This window comes from Triturus cristatus, chromosome 4_2 (genome assembly GCF_964204655.1).
Source record: "Triturus cristatus chromosome 4_2, aTriCri1.1, whole genome shotgun sequence".
Lineage (NCBI taxonomy): Eukaryota > Metazoa > Chordata > Amphibia > Caudata > Salamandridae > Triturus > Triturus cristatus.
Window position 1 is genome coordinate 899,560,335 of NC_140586.1, and position 14,572 is coordinate 899,574,906.

The 14,572-nt window shown below is 52.4% G+C and overlaps 1 protein-coding gene across 3 annotated transcripts in view; it reads right to left on the bottom strand.

Annotated features, from left to right (window-relative positions):
• KDM4A (lysine demethylase 4A) overlaps positions 1-14,572 on the bottom strand; it is a 612,801-nt gene that overhangs the window by 301,675 nt on the left and 296,554 nt on the right. For all 3 annotated transcript variants that reach the window (XM_085602947.1, XM_085602948.1, XM_085602949.1), the window contains one exon: positions 8,859-9,061. In XM_085602947.1, coding sequence (XP_085459073.1) covers positions 8,859-9,061 — 203 coding nt within the window. The remainder of the gene's footprint in view (positions 1-8,858; positions 9,062-14,572) is intronic.

Sequence of the window (14,572 nt, forward strand, 5' to 3'; positions counted from 1 at the left end):
CCCCCTCCGGGTCCTCCACGCCAACAGACTCAAGCCCCACTTTGTGCGCTCAGAGCTCAGCCTCCTGATGGCTACAGACAGTGGAGCAGAAGAAGACTCCGAGCCTCTCCCGGATCTCCTGACGACTCAGGAGAAGGATGGTTCCGTGGACGGGGTTCGGCTCTCCGACGCCCTCACCCCAGAACAGCGCCAAGGCTGCCGGGACCTCCTGCTGCAGTTTTCTACCTTGTTTTCCCTTACCCCAGGGGTCACCCCCTGGTGCTTGCACGACGTGGACACTGGGGACAGTCCCCCTGTCAGACACCGGGCCTACCGCGTACCAGATCGGGTACGGGCCTGCATCCAGGAAGAGGTATCCAAGATGCTCACGCTCGGGGTCATCGAGCCCTCGGATAGCCCCTGGGCCAGCCCGGTCGTGCTGGTCCCCAAGGCTGCTGCCCCCGGCACCACTCCTGAACTCCGATTCTGCGTTGACTATCGGGGCTTGAATGCTGTCACCAGGACCGACGCCCATCCCATCCCCCGAGCGGATGAATTGATCGACCGCATGGGGGCTGCCCGCTACCTCAGCATCTTCGACCTGACAGCGGGCTACTGGCAGATCGGCCTCACACCCCGGGCCCAAGAACGTTCCGCCTTCTCTACCCCCGATGGCCACTACCACTTCAAGGTCATGCCCTTCGGCATGAAGAATGCCCCAGCTACTTTTCAGCGACTAGTGAACCAGGTATTGGCGGGGCTCGAAGAGTTCAGCGCCGCCTACCTGGACGATATCGCTGTGTACAGCCGCCACTGGTCCGACCACCTCCACCACCTCCGAGAGGTCCTGCAGGCCCTCCAGCGGGCCGGCCTCACAATCAAGGCCGGCAAGTGCCAAATTGGTCAGGGATCCGTGACCTACCTCGGACACCAGGTGGGGAGCGGTCTGGTGGCCCCTCTGCAACTCAAAATCGCTGCCATTCAGTCCTGGCAGCCCCCAGTCACGCAGACCGAGGTCCGAGCCTTCTTGGGGCTCACCGGCTACTACCGGCGGTTCGTGAAGGACTATGGCAGCATTGTGGGGCCCCTCACGGGACTCACCTCCAAAAACCAACCGAAGAAGGTTAACTGGACCCCCGACTGTCAAGCGGCCTTCGAGAAGCTGAAAGCCGCCATGTGCACTGCCCCTGTGCTCCTGGCCCCCGATTACAGTCGGGAATTCATTGTGCAAACGGATGCCTCCGACCATGGCATCGGGGCGGTCCTCTCCCAGCTGAACCCCGAGGGGCTGGACCACCCGGTGGCCTTCATTAGCAGACGCCTCCTGGCCCGAGAACAGCGCTGGAGCACAATCGAGAGGGAGGCCTTCGCAGTGGTGTGGGCCCTCAAAAAGCTCCGGCCCGATCTCTTCGGCACCCACTTCCGGGTGCAGACAGATCATCGACCCCTGCAGTGGCTAATGCAGATGCGGGGGGAGAACCCCAAACTATTGCGCTGGTCCATCTCCCTGCAGGGGATGGACTTCACTGTAGAACATCGGCCGGGCCAAGACCACGCCAACGCAGATGGCCTGTCACGCTTTTTCCGCCTCGACGAGGAAAGTCCCCAAGAGGATGGGTGACTCTCCCCGCCTTCAGCTGGGGGGGACGCATGTTGGACAGGCCACATGAAGGGCTTGCTCCCTCCCCGCATGACACGGCCCAAGCCCCGGCCCTCCAGGTGTGACCCACAGGACCAGCCCGCAACCCGTCTCCAGACGGAACTCCTGCCCCCCGGACATCTGTGTATCATGGGGCCGACCCACTCCCGGCTCCCCCGTCCGGATCAGCCGCCATCTTGGACACTGCACCACGAGGCCGCGTGGCCTCAGCTCGACCCTAACCCTGGGCCTGGCCAGGCCCCGCCATCCCGGCACCACCATCCACCCAGGAGGTGAACGGACCACTTGGCAGGTCGATGGGAGAAAGGAGTGTCGATGGCTCTCCCCCGCCAGGTGCCGATCGCCCTCCAGCTCCCCCGGGCGCTGGCTCCACCCCCTGCTGGGTGTCTGGACTCCCTCATCCCGGACCTCCCGACCTCCAAGTGCGAGGGTCCGGTCATCAAAGGGCGCCAGACCTATAACTAGGGCAGCTCCAGAGCAGGGAGGTAGTTGTATCCTGGAGTCGGGAGACACCGCGAAGAACTCATCCTTGACGGACTACCGGCGCTGCCGTAGCCCTGCCTTGTGCTCTACCGTCCTGCCTGCTGGCGCTGCCGCGGCCTTCTTCATCCTCCATCCTCGTCGGGACCTGCTGGCGCTGCCGCGGACCGTGTAACGACCATCTTCATCGGGACCTGCTGGCGCTGCCGCGGACCGTGTAACGACCATCTGCATCGGGACCTGCTGGCGCTGCCGCGGACCGTGTAACGACCATCTGCATCGGGACCTGCTGGCGCTGCCGCGGACCGTGTAACGACCATCTGCATCGGGACCTGCTGGCGCTGCCGCGGACCGTGTAACGACCATCTTCACCGGCACCTGCTGGCGCTGCCGCGGACCGTCCAAGCTAGAACACCAAGCTCGAGGATTGTGAGCTATCCATCATTACATCTACCAGATTGGTAATCAGACTGTCCCGCTACCCCCTTTCCCAAACCCAGAGACTAAAATCGAGGGGACCCCGGAGTCCAGACCTCCTTGTACCATTTCATCGTACCTTAAGAAACTGCTTATAAAGCGCGTTAAAACCTATCCTTGTGTGGTGTACATCTGTGGGGGGGAAGTTACTTGTCTGTACGATCGCTGGAGACGGCTCTCCCCGGAGACCTCTCCCCTTGTCCTCGGCCGACCCTCCCGGTCCGTCTAACAACTGGAATATGAAAGTATGCGTCTTTCAAGTCCAGAGTGGTGAGAAAATCGTTCTGGGAGAGAAGTGGGAGAACCTGTTGAAGGGTTACCATGTGAAAATGGTCTGAGTGTATGTAAGAGTTTAGAGGTCTGAGATCTAGGATAGGTCGTAGAGTCTCGTCTGTCTTTGGAATCAGAAAGTACAGGGAGTAGACCCCTTAAATTTTGCTGATTTATGGGGACCTGCTCTATGGCTCCTTTTTGCAGGAGGGAGGTCACCTCCTGTTTTAGCAGTGCAGTATGTTCTTGAGACATAGGGCGGTGCCTGGGTGGAATGTTTGGGGGGCAGATGTTAGTTCTAAGGAATACCCTGACTGAATAATTTGTGTCACCCATCTGTCTGAGGTGATTGTCTCCCAGACGTGAAGGAAATGTTGTATTCTGCCCCCGACCGGAGTGGAATGGTCTGGAGGGAGCGGGGGAAAGTCATTGGGTAGTAGGTGTGGCAGAGCGGGCGGTATTTGTTTTGCCTCTGCCCTTATTATTATTGCCTCTGTATCCGCCTCTTTGATAACCCTTTGTGAAGGTAGATTGAGGAGGGGATTTGTAGGACGTGGATGCACTATCCGAGGAGTAGCCTCTGCCCGTGCCTCGAAAGGAAGAGTGGCGAAAGGAGCGCCTAGGAGTGTGTGACTGTAGGGCTCCCATGGATTTTGCCATGTCAGTATCTTTTTTCATCTTTGAGGGCTTCATCAACTTTTGGGCCCAATAGATGATCTTGGTTGAATGGGTGATTTAATATAGAGGCTTGTACCTCAGGTTTAAAACCTGAAACTCTGAGCCAGGCATGATGACGTAGAAGGACACTGGTGTTTATGGCCCTGGAGGCTGTATCTGCTGCATCTAGGGCACAGCGAATAGAGGTATTAGTTATTAGTTTTCCCTCTTGGATCAATTCATTGGCCCTGTTCTTATATTTTTCAGGGAGATGGTGCATGATGGTCTCTAACTCATCGTAATGTGCCCTGTCGTATCTGGCCAATAGCGCTTGCGTGTTGGCGATACGCCATATGTTGGCAGCTTGCGATGCAGTGCGCTTCCCTGACGCGTCTAGGAGCTTGGACTCTTTGTCAGGTGGTGGTGCTCCGCTGACGCCTGAGAATTGGAGCGTTTCCTAGCTGTAGATACCACTAGGGAATCCAATGGTGCAGGGCCTTTAATATAGGAAGGGTCTGTGGGGGCGGCTTTGTATTTCTTCTCTATACGGGGGTTTAGGACCCTGGCCCTGACTGGGTCTTTAAAGACCTCCGGTGCACCCCTTTGAACATAGGTAGGATGGCAGTAGACCTATGTGCGTCGTCAAAGGTGTCTAGGAGAAAATCCTCCTCCACTGGGTCAGTGTGTAACTCCGCCCCGTGGTAGTGTGCCGCCCTTTGTAATAGGTGGTGAAAACCCAAGGAATCTTCAGGTGGGGATGGCCTAGATGGGTAAAGGTCATCCTGTGGGACATCTGGGATGTCCGGATTATTATAGTCGTCCCATGGGTCTGGAGATCCAGTAGGGGTGGGATCCTGTGGCACATCTGCTGGATCATAAAATGGGTCTCCTAAGTCGTCTGGGACAGGAGACAAGGTTGGGGAACGATGAGGCGGGGGTGGAGAGGGTAGAGGTGGGGAGGGTGGAGGAGGTGGAGGAGGAGGGGAAGGCACTCTGAAAGGGGAGGTAGCAGTGTCTTTCCTCTTTGGAGGTGGAGGTGGAGCTGGTGTATCAAAGTGTCTCTTTTTTGTAGACAATGTCATATGTCCAGTTTTTGGATCCTTGGTGAGTGTCTTTTGGAGAGGATCCGGTGTAAAAAGTTCTTGCGACACTGGTTGTTCGGTCGGCGCCGAAGTTTTCGGGGCCGACGGCTTTTTAGGCTTGTCCAAGCCGTGCTTCTTTGGGACCTCCGATTTTTTGGTCGGCGCCGAAGAAGGCTTCGGCACGGGAGTGTCGGAGCCAAGGGCCTTGTGATGTTTGGTCGGCACCGGCAGGGTAGGTTTCGACACCGAAGGCTTTGGTACTGGGTTCGGTGTGGAGATGGAGGCCGATCTTTTCTTCGGTGCCGAAGGGTGTTTTTCGGTACAGATGGTAGGCTGGCTCGAGCCCGAGCTGCCGGAAGGCTTAATAGGCTTCTTTACCGGGCCCGAAGGTGGGGTGTGAGAAGCAGTGTCCTTGGTCTTGCCTAGGCCCGAAGGCGAAGGTGTGACCGAAGCCTTTTTGGGTGTCGGCGTGGGAGGGGATATTGTACTCACGACCCTCTGCGCCGGGGTGATGTCCTCCACATCTGAGTCGTCGGCCTCGGAAGCACTGACGAGATCGTCGTCCTCCTGTTCGATGTTCTGCTGTCCCGGAGCTTCGACGTCGTCCCCGAAGATGTCGACGAGTGCGCCATGTTGCGTCTAGCCCGTCGATCTCGAATGGTCTTTTTGGAGCGAAAAGACTTGCAGGCGGGACAGTCTTGAGCCTCGTGTTCAGGGGAGAGGCAGAGGTTGCACACCTCGTGGAGATCGGTGTGGGGAAACTTGGACCCACATCGAAGGCACTTCTTGAAAGGAGTTCTTTCCATCAGCCGAGACCGGAGCCGGAATAGGCCCGAAGGCCGCCGTCGACGACCGGAATCGAAGAAGTGCCGGAGAAGGTGATTAAGATGATTTAATATCTGAAGGATCTTGATGAGCGAGGATTTTGCGTCGATCGGTGAACTGAAAAGTTCGGGACCGGAGCGCGAAGTATTACACCCGAGCCCGATGGCGGAAAAAAACAATCTGAGGATGGAGCCGAAGCCCATGCGCAATATGAACTAAGGGAGGAGTCACCCAACTCGTGACTTTCCAAGAGGAAAAACAAACTGCAAACATCCGGGCCCAACACCAGATGGCGAGCTATGCACAGTGTATAATCTGCAGCTCATATGCCTCGAACATTGAGTTATCGGTTTAAAGGTAAGTACTCGACTGGCAGAGTTAAGGTTCTGGGCATAGACAGAGGGGTCTCCCAGGGTCAGGTAGGTACAGTTGGTTCACCCTCAGCGGCACAAGGGCGGCCGGGTGCAGAGAGAGTTAGGCTCAATGTTATCCTATGAGAGGGAGGGGGGCCTTGGTTGGTGGCTGCGGACTAGCAGGCTACGCGGCTGAGGGAGCCGGGCTCCTGGTCACTTACTCAGGGCAAGTGGGAAAGTAGATAGGTGTAGAAGTTGCACTGCCAGGGCCACTCGGGCGGCTGGGTGCAGGGTGCTTTTGAGCCTTCGGGTGCTCAATGGATTTCAATGGGAAAGCTCAAGGACGAACAAAGGCTGCAAGCTCGGGGACGAAGATTCTTCAGGTGCCACCACCACTTCGAGAGATAAGTTGGGTAGTTGGAGGATAGGTAGGTACCCAGGAGTCGGGCTCAGGGGGCCGCAGGGCAGCGGGTGCCGGGGTGCCTTTTGGTATCGGGAAATCTTACCCTCTGTTGATCACGGTTGGGGGGGCACCTGGTTCTGAGGCTGCAGGCTTCTTCAGGAGTGTCGAGGGAGGTCCTTGAGTGCTGGACTCGGTGTCACAGTCGCCGTGGGGTCATCCTCGTGGTCTTTGTTCACTCCGGCACAGGCCAGGCTTGGCGGGTGCAGAGTGTGAAGGGTTCGCGGTTCCTGGCTGCTGCCAGGGATTAGAAGTAGATTTGGAGTAAAGCCTCTACTCATGGGAGTCCCAGGGATTGGAGTCAAAAGGTAGCCAGGTCCTCCGGGGTTTGTGAGGTTGCTAGCCACAAGAGATGCCGGGTTGGAGCAGGAGCAGGTTCGAGGGTCGACAGGCCAGTAGGGCTGGGGCCAAAGCGGTTGGTGTCTTCCTCCTCTTAGCAGCTGCAGGGCATGTCTTCTTTCTTCTAGCTCTACTTCGGATTTCAGAATCTGGAATCTGGGGAAGGAAGGTTCAGGGTGCCCCTAAATACTAGATTTAGGGGCGTTATAGGTAGGTGAAGGGCAGGGACCAATGGGTCCCTGTCCTGGGGTGGGTACACCCCCTATCCTGCCTCTCTCCTGTGGGAGGGGGGCAGTAGGCTAGTCCTGATTGGGCAGGGCTTCCCATCTTCAAGATGGTAGAAACCCCGGAGATGTGCTTCACCTCGCCTCCCTCACCTGAGGGGTGGGGTTGGCAGGCTGGCACATCCCCTGTCCTTATTTGGAGTTTCCGGCCAAGCTTCCTGCCAGAGTGGGGGATTGCAGTGGCCTGGGGAAGCTCACAGAGGAGGCATGCATTTGAAGCTTCCCCCTGCCCATCCTGGGGGAGGAGATTTAGCACCTCGCCCAGGATGTGCATTGTTGCAGACCCAGGAGAGCAGGGGCTCTCCTACCCAGGGGTCCAGCAACATGTCTGCTGTGTTGCAGCCTAAGCAGCCTCAGAACAGACGTGGATTGTAGGTTAGGTTTTAGGGGGCATCTCTAAGATGCCCTCTGGGGTGCTTGGTACATTAAATCCCACACTGGCATCAGTGTGGGTTTAATGTGCTGAGAAGTTTGATACCAAACTTCTCAGTCTTCAGTGTTGCCATTATGGTGCGGTGGAGTTCGTGTTTGACAAGCTTCCAGCGCCATATAGTCTTAAATGGCAGCACTGCACTTACAGTGCCCAGGAATGGAACTGGGTACTGTAGGGGCACAGGTCTCCTGCTCCTGTGTCCACACCATTGGCATAGGGCACCCAGCTAGATGGGTGGGTGATGTATGGCATGACAGTGTAGGTGGTGGGCATGGCACACAGGGATGTGTGCCATGTCGACTTTGTTTTGTCTTGTACCCAGACACACCGCCTGCAAGGGCAGTGTGTGTGTAAGGGTACAGGGCCTCTAAGGGTGGCACAATGTGTGCTGCATCCCTTAGAGGCCTTCCCTGGTCACAAGGCCCTGGGTACCTAGGGTACCATTTACCAGGGGCTGACATGTGGCCAGGGTTTGCCAATTTGGGTTTTGTGTTTTAGGGAAGGAACATAGGCCCTGGGCACCTGATTGGCAGGAGTCCAGGGCACACTCAGTCAAAGTACATTCAGCAATTCAGCAAAAAGTGGGGGCATACTATGCAAGAAAGATGGCAATTTCTCACTTGTACTGGATCCCTGCTGTCCATGTTCCCAGTACCAGTGTTCTCTCCCTAAAAACGGTATCACAATTGGCAACCTCAGACCCCCGTAAGACCCTAGTAAATGGTACCCAGGTACCTAGGCATGGGGAATGAAGAGGGTCCCCTAGAGACACCTCACCAGGGCCATGCTAACTGCCACTGCAGCCTGCAAGCCTTGGTGTAGACAAAAACGACCAAGTGTGCCATGTCAAAGCAGCACTACGTAAGGTATGGGTAAGTCACCCCTTTAGCAGGCCTTACAAGCCCTAAGGCAGGGTGCACTATATCACAGGTGCGGGCATATCTACATGAGTAGACATGCCCCTACAATACTTAAGTCAATTCATAATATTTTAAGTGCTAGGGAAGCCATAGAGTACATGGGCTGGAAACTCGACAAATTAAATTCCTCAATACTATTATGGCTTCACTGAACCAATGAGTGTTTGGTACCAAACAACTCCTCTTAATAAAACCCACAAAGATTCAAGTGTTGGATTTATTACAACATGTACCCAGAGGGCACCACAGAGGTGCCCCCATAAAGTCTACCAACCTTGGTGTGGTCTCTGACTGGCTTTAGGCAGTCTGCCACCACCAGACATGTTTCTTGACCCCTGGGACGAGAGCCCCCGCTCTCTGAGGCCAGAAACAAAAGCTCATCCTGGGTGGTGGTGTCACACCTCCTCCCCCAGGATGAGCACAGTGCTCGGAAGCTTCAAATGACTTGCCGCCTTTGTAATGCAACCCCAGCCTCTCCTGCTAGTAGATGGCAGCCCACGGTTCAAACCCCCACTTTTTGCGGGAGAACCAACAGGAAAACCTAAGTGGATGGCAGATGCAAGGTATGTTGAAGGAACTGAAAAATTCGGTCTATGTAACATTACTCAACTTGAGGTAGGGTTGGCATTCATCTCTCACCTGGTGATAATATTGTCTCCTCATATTTCATAACATCAGTGCAGACGGGAGCCAAATCAGCAACTGGAACCTCGACAGGTAACTCTGGCTCATACTGAGGAGTGCTTAGCTCATCCTTTGGAAAGCATTCACTTGTACTGACTTCCTGTGGTACCTCCAAACATACCCGGTGCCTCTTGGTTCCAATTCGTTGCTTGGTCACACTGGAAAAGTGAGAGATCAGAGTTATTCATTGTCCCTTATAAGTCGATGCCCTGCCCTCTACAGGACGTCTATGCCTAGGTAACCTCATACGGGTGAAGAAATTCATACCTCTGAGAGCGTTCACAATAGCTTCCTCAGTCCCATTTCCTAAACAAATATTCAAACTACTCCTTTCAGCTAATGTACACTAGAAAGTAATACAAAAATACTTCCTCACAACTCCCAATTCATGCAAGGAAGCATCTGTCATGATATGATATACAGCTTATGTTGCAACAGCAGGTCTCTAGGTAAAGGCCACCACTGAAAGTCCTCGTGAAGATGAGGTGAGATGTGCGTTAGGCGTGTGAAGTTACTGTGACAAAGGTATGGGGTCTGTTCCTTGGATCCAGAGGGCACCATACAAGGTTAATACTGCTGTTTACCACTGGCATACCAAGGCTGGAAGCATAGAGACACCAATTAGGTAACTGAGTATCTGCCTTTAGGAGGTTAATTCCGACTATGCTATAGTACAAGTCAGGAACTGTTCAATCAGACCAAGCAACCAGTTCAAATAGGTTACGTGTACATATGTAAAAGTTATTAAATTATGACACTCAAATTAAGGTGTACAAAACATAACAAAAGATGATAACTTATAGGGCCAAGGCATATTGGATAAACACTTCTAAAGCATTTAGGCACTTGGGACTCAATTACAAGTTCTGCAGGGTGATATCACTGGGTGGAATACCACTCCACCTGCTCAGGACTAGCTCAGTGCACCTCAACCCAGACTATCCAAGGGTAGGAAAATCTGGCCAGATTTAGTGTACAGAAAATCTGGGCAGTGAAATAAGAAAACTAGGCAGGGGCTATAGGCACAAGCGAAACCCCGCCTCACAAACCACCTCCTACAGCAGGGAAGGAGGATGGATGACTCCCTCATGCCTGGCTCCAGCCTATTCTGCATCTGCTCACCAACATCATCCCAAACTCCTGCACTGTACCAGCTACTGCACTCCTATTTACCACGTGCTCAGACCAGGTACTAAATGGGGCTGTTAGCCAGGAAGCGAGAATTTCCATCATAATTTGACCTGGAAAATTAACGGCTCACATTGTCATTTCCTGTTCAACGGGGAGTAAATAATAATTGTACTTAAGAACCATAATTGCACATACTGGCTGGGTGCTACTGGGTGCGAGGACTGTACCCGGCCAATACATATCATGCAGCAACTTTAAGTATAGTACACTGTGGCCAATTTGACGTGCTGGGATAAACTTGCGTATTCTAGGGAGCCAACAGGGATCTTCAGGTATACTACAGTTAGTTTATGTTTAGTTAGTCAATAGGGAATGGGTTCCAAAATAGAGGAAAAAGTTGTGGACATGTGAAGAGTACAGCTGGATACGGTGTACTCTTGTTTCTTCATCATTAAAATGTTAGCCTTCTGGTCTCTGGAAAACGGTACATACTAGCTGGTGGTGCCACTTCTGTCACAAGGTACCATAATAGCGTAGAAGAAAACAAGTTACTTACCTGTAACTACAGTTATCCAGTATTGGTATCGTTCATAGATTCACATGCCTGAATCATTCCCCGTCGCCGAGGCGGGAGTCTCGGTAGATAAAAAAGTAGTGCCAAAAAATAATTAGTAGTAGTAGTAGTAGTAGTAGTAGTAGTAGGCCCAAAGAAAAAAGGCCCTAAGGCCTATATCTTAGAAGCCTATCTACTTCGTTATGTAAAATAACCCAAGAATTGGTAACAACCAATCAGACATCAGCACCCTTCTAGAACCCTCTCAGCAGAGCCAGCTCTCCTCAGATTTTCCTAGCACGAGTGGGAAGCACATATCCCAAACATAGAGAACTGACTCTGCGGGGAGGAGGGTGGGTGCATGTGAATCTATGAAAGATACCAATACTGGATAACTGTAGTTACAGGTAAGTAACTTGTTTTCTTATCCAGTATTGGGGTATCTTTCATAGATTCACATGCCTGAATCAGAGTAGCAAGCAGTATGCCAAGCATACAGTCGTTTGCGGATGGTGGGAGACTATTGCTGATACACTCCCAATTACGCCCGCAATTTGGTAACTAGAAGGCATAAGATGTCCTCTCTTAAAATCCAAACATGTATCTTACACAAAGAAAAGACAATGTAGCTTAAAATATAGCAATTATAAACAGCAAATTGAAAAAGCATAAATACACACAACTCAGGAAATCACTCATAAAAAGTAATGAATATGCTACTTACCAGTATGCATCTGTTCTTGGCATGTAGGGCTGCTGACATTCATATCTGTGCATAGATCGCCGCCTAGTGTTGGGTCCGGATGATTGCACATTGTTGTCCTGGAAGAGTCTTCGAAGTATCACGAGATAGGTGGCTCCTCCCCTGGACTACAGTGCGCATGGGCATCCTCTCCATCCTTAGATTGTTTTTCGCCATTGTGGCAGTGATGGAGTAGATCCAGTAAGTGATGACCATGCTATACAGTAATTCTGAGAGCTGCAGCTGCTACAGGCGCCGGGGAGGAGGGTGGGCGATATGAATGTCAGCAGCCCTACATGCCAAGAACAGATGCATACTGGTAAGTAGCATATTCAGTTCGAGGCATGTGGGCTGCTGAATTCATATCTGTGCATAGAATACATAGCAGTACCTCCTATTAGCGGCGGCTACCAGTGCCAGCTGCAGCAGTCTGAAAAAGAGTTTTGAGAACGGCCTGTCCTACAGCTGCCTGCTGTTTTGAGTGTACATCTACACAGTAGTGTTTGGTAAATGTATGTATAGTGGACCATGTGGCTGCTCTACAGATTTCCTGTAAAGGAATGTTTCCTAGGAAAGCCATGGACGCCCCTAACTTTCGTGTTGAGTGGGCTCGTGGGGGAACCGTTAATGTGCGTTTAGCTTTGTGATAGCAAATCTGAATGCATTTAACGATCCATCTGGCTATTCCTGCTTTGGAAATTGCGTTGCCTTTGTGTTGTGGAGAGAAGGCAACGAAGAGTTGTTTAGTTTTTCTAAAATTCTTTGTCCTGTCAATATAGTACATGAGAGCTCGCTTTACATCTAGTGTATGGAGCATTCTTTCCGCGACATTTTGCGGATTTTGGAAGAAAACGGGCAGTTCGATAGTTTGATTAATGTGGAACTGTGATATGACTTTGGGCATGAACTTGGGGTTGGTGCGTAGGACAACCCGGTTTGCGTGGACCTGAATGAATGGCTCCTGAATGGTTAGTGCCTGGAGTTCACTAACTCTCCTTAAGGAAGTGATGGCAACCAGGAAAGCCACTTTCCAGGTGAGGAATTGAATCTCACATGAATGGAGAGGTTCAAAGGGCGGACCCATCAGTCTGGTGAGGACCAAGTTGAGGTTCCACACCGGTGCTGGTGGGTGTCTTGGGGGAATTACTCGTTTAAGACCTTCCAAGAAGGCTTTGATGGCAGGCACTCTGAATAAAGAGAGGTGCTGCCTGTTTTGGAGATAGGCTGCTATTGCTGTTAAATGGATACGTATTGAGGTGTATGCCAGATTGCATCGGTATAGGTGTAAGAGATAGCAGATTATGTTCTGAATGGATGCGTCTAGCGGGTTAATGTCATTGTTGTTGCAGTAAATGACAAACCTCTTCCATTTAGCTGCATAGCAAGCTCTGGTAGTGGGTCTCCTGGCCTCCTTGATGATCTCCATACAGTCAGGGGGCAGGTTTAGGTAGCCAAACTCTAAGACTTCAGGAGCCAGATTGCCAGGTTCAGCTGTTGCGGATCTGGGTGCTGAATTTCGCCATGGTTCTGCGTCAAAAGTGCGGGTTTGATCCGCAGCCTTTGATGCGGCACCACGGAAAGTTCCAGAAAGGTGGTGTACCATGGCTGGCGCGCCCACGTTGGAGCAACCAGGATGAGTGTCAGTGAGTGCTGTCGCAGTTTGCGTGCCACCAGCGGTATTAACGGCGCTGGGGGAAAAGCGTACGCAAATCTGCCGGACCAGTTCATCCATATCGCATTGCCCTGCGACTGTGGATGTGGGAACCTGGCGGCAAAGCTTTGGCATTTTGCGTTTTCGTTTGTGGCGAATAGGTCTATCTCTGGATGACCCCACTGCTGGAAGTACGGTTGGAGTACTGATGGGTGTAGCTCCCACTCGTGCATCTGGTGGCTGTGTCTGCTGAGCAGATCCGCCATCTGGTTGTCCTTGCCGGGGAGGTGTTCCGCCATGAGGAATATGTTCCTTTGAATGGCCCACTTCCACATGCTCTGAGCCAGATGAGACAACTGTGGAGAGTGTGTTCCTCCCTGCTTCTGTATGTAGTACATGGCAGTCATGTTGTCCGTCCGTCCGGATCAACACGACTTTGTTGCACAGGTGTACTTTGAATGCCTTCATGGCTAGGAAGATTGCCATCAGTTCCAGAAGGTTGATGTGCATCTTCTTTTGTTGTGTTGTCCATAGTCCCTGCACTGTGTAATTGAGTACATGAGCTCCCCATCCCTGGAGAGACGCGTCCGCTGTCAGTGTGATTTGTGGAACAGGCTCTTGGAACGGTCGGCCCTTGCAAAGGTTTTGTGGATTCCACCAATGCAGAGAGTTGTATGCCCGACCGCTCACCAACACTAGGTCTTTTAGTTGCCCGTGAGCCTGATTCCATTGACGTGCTAAGCACTCCTGAAGCGGGCGCATATGTAGTCTCGCGTGTGGGACTATGAAAATGCAGGAGGCCATCATGCCTATCAACTGCATGAACACTTGCGCCGGAAGGGAGTGTTGAGGTTTGAATTTTGAGATCAGCAGTTGCATGCTGTTGATTCTCACTAAAGTTGGCTGAGCTGTGGCAGCCAGAGTGTTGATTGTCCCGCCTAAGTACTGTTGTACGTGCGCAGGTTGGAGACTTGATTTTGGGTAATTTAGTGAGAATCCCAGATCGTGAAGAAGGTGAATGGTGTGGGACATGTGGGTGGCACATTGTTGTGCTGACTTGGCCTGAACTAGCCAGTCGTCCAGATAAGGGAAGACGTGAATGTTTTGTCTTCGCAGGTGCGCGGCCACTGTTGCCAGGCACTTGGTAAAGACCCTGGGTGCTGTTGTTACTCCGAAGGGGAGAACTTTGAACTGATAGTGATTCCCTTGAATCGTGAATCTGAGGTATTTCCTGTGTGATGGGTGTATGGGTATGTGGAAGTATGCATCCTTTAGGTCTAGCGTAGCTAGGAAATCTCCCTGACCGAGTAGTGGGAGAACCTGCTGGAGGGTGAGCATATGGAAATGCTCCGACAGAATATATAGGTTTAGGGGTCGCAGGTCTAGAATAGGTCTGAGCGAGCCTTCCTTTTTGGGGATTAAGAAGTACAGAGAGTACACCCCTGCGCCCTGCTGGTCGATGGGCACTACTTCTATTGCCCCTTTTGCGAGCATAGCGATCACTTCCTGCTGGAGTAAACCTAAGTGTTCGGCTGACATAGGACGGTGCTTTGGTGGTATGTTGGGTGGAGTGGAAGTTAGTTCTAGACAGT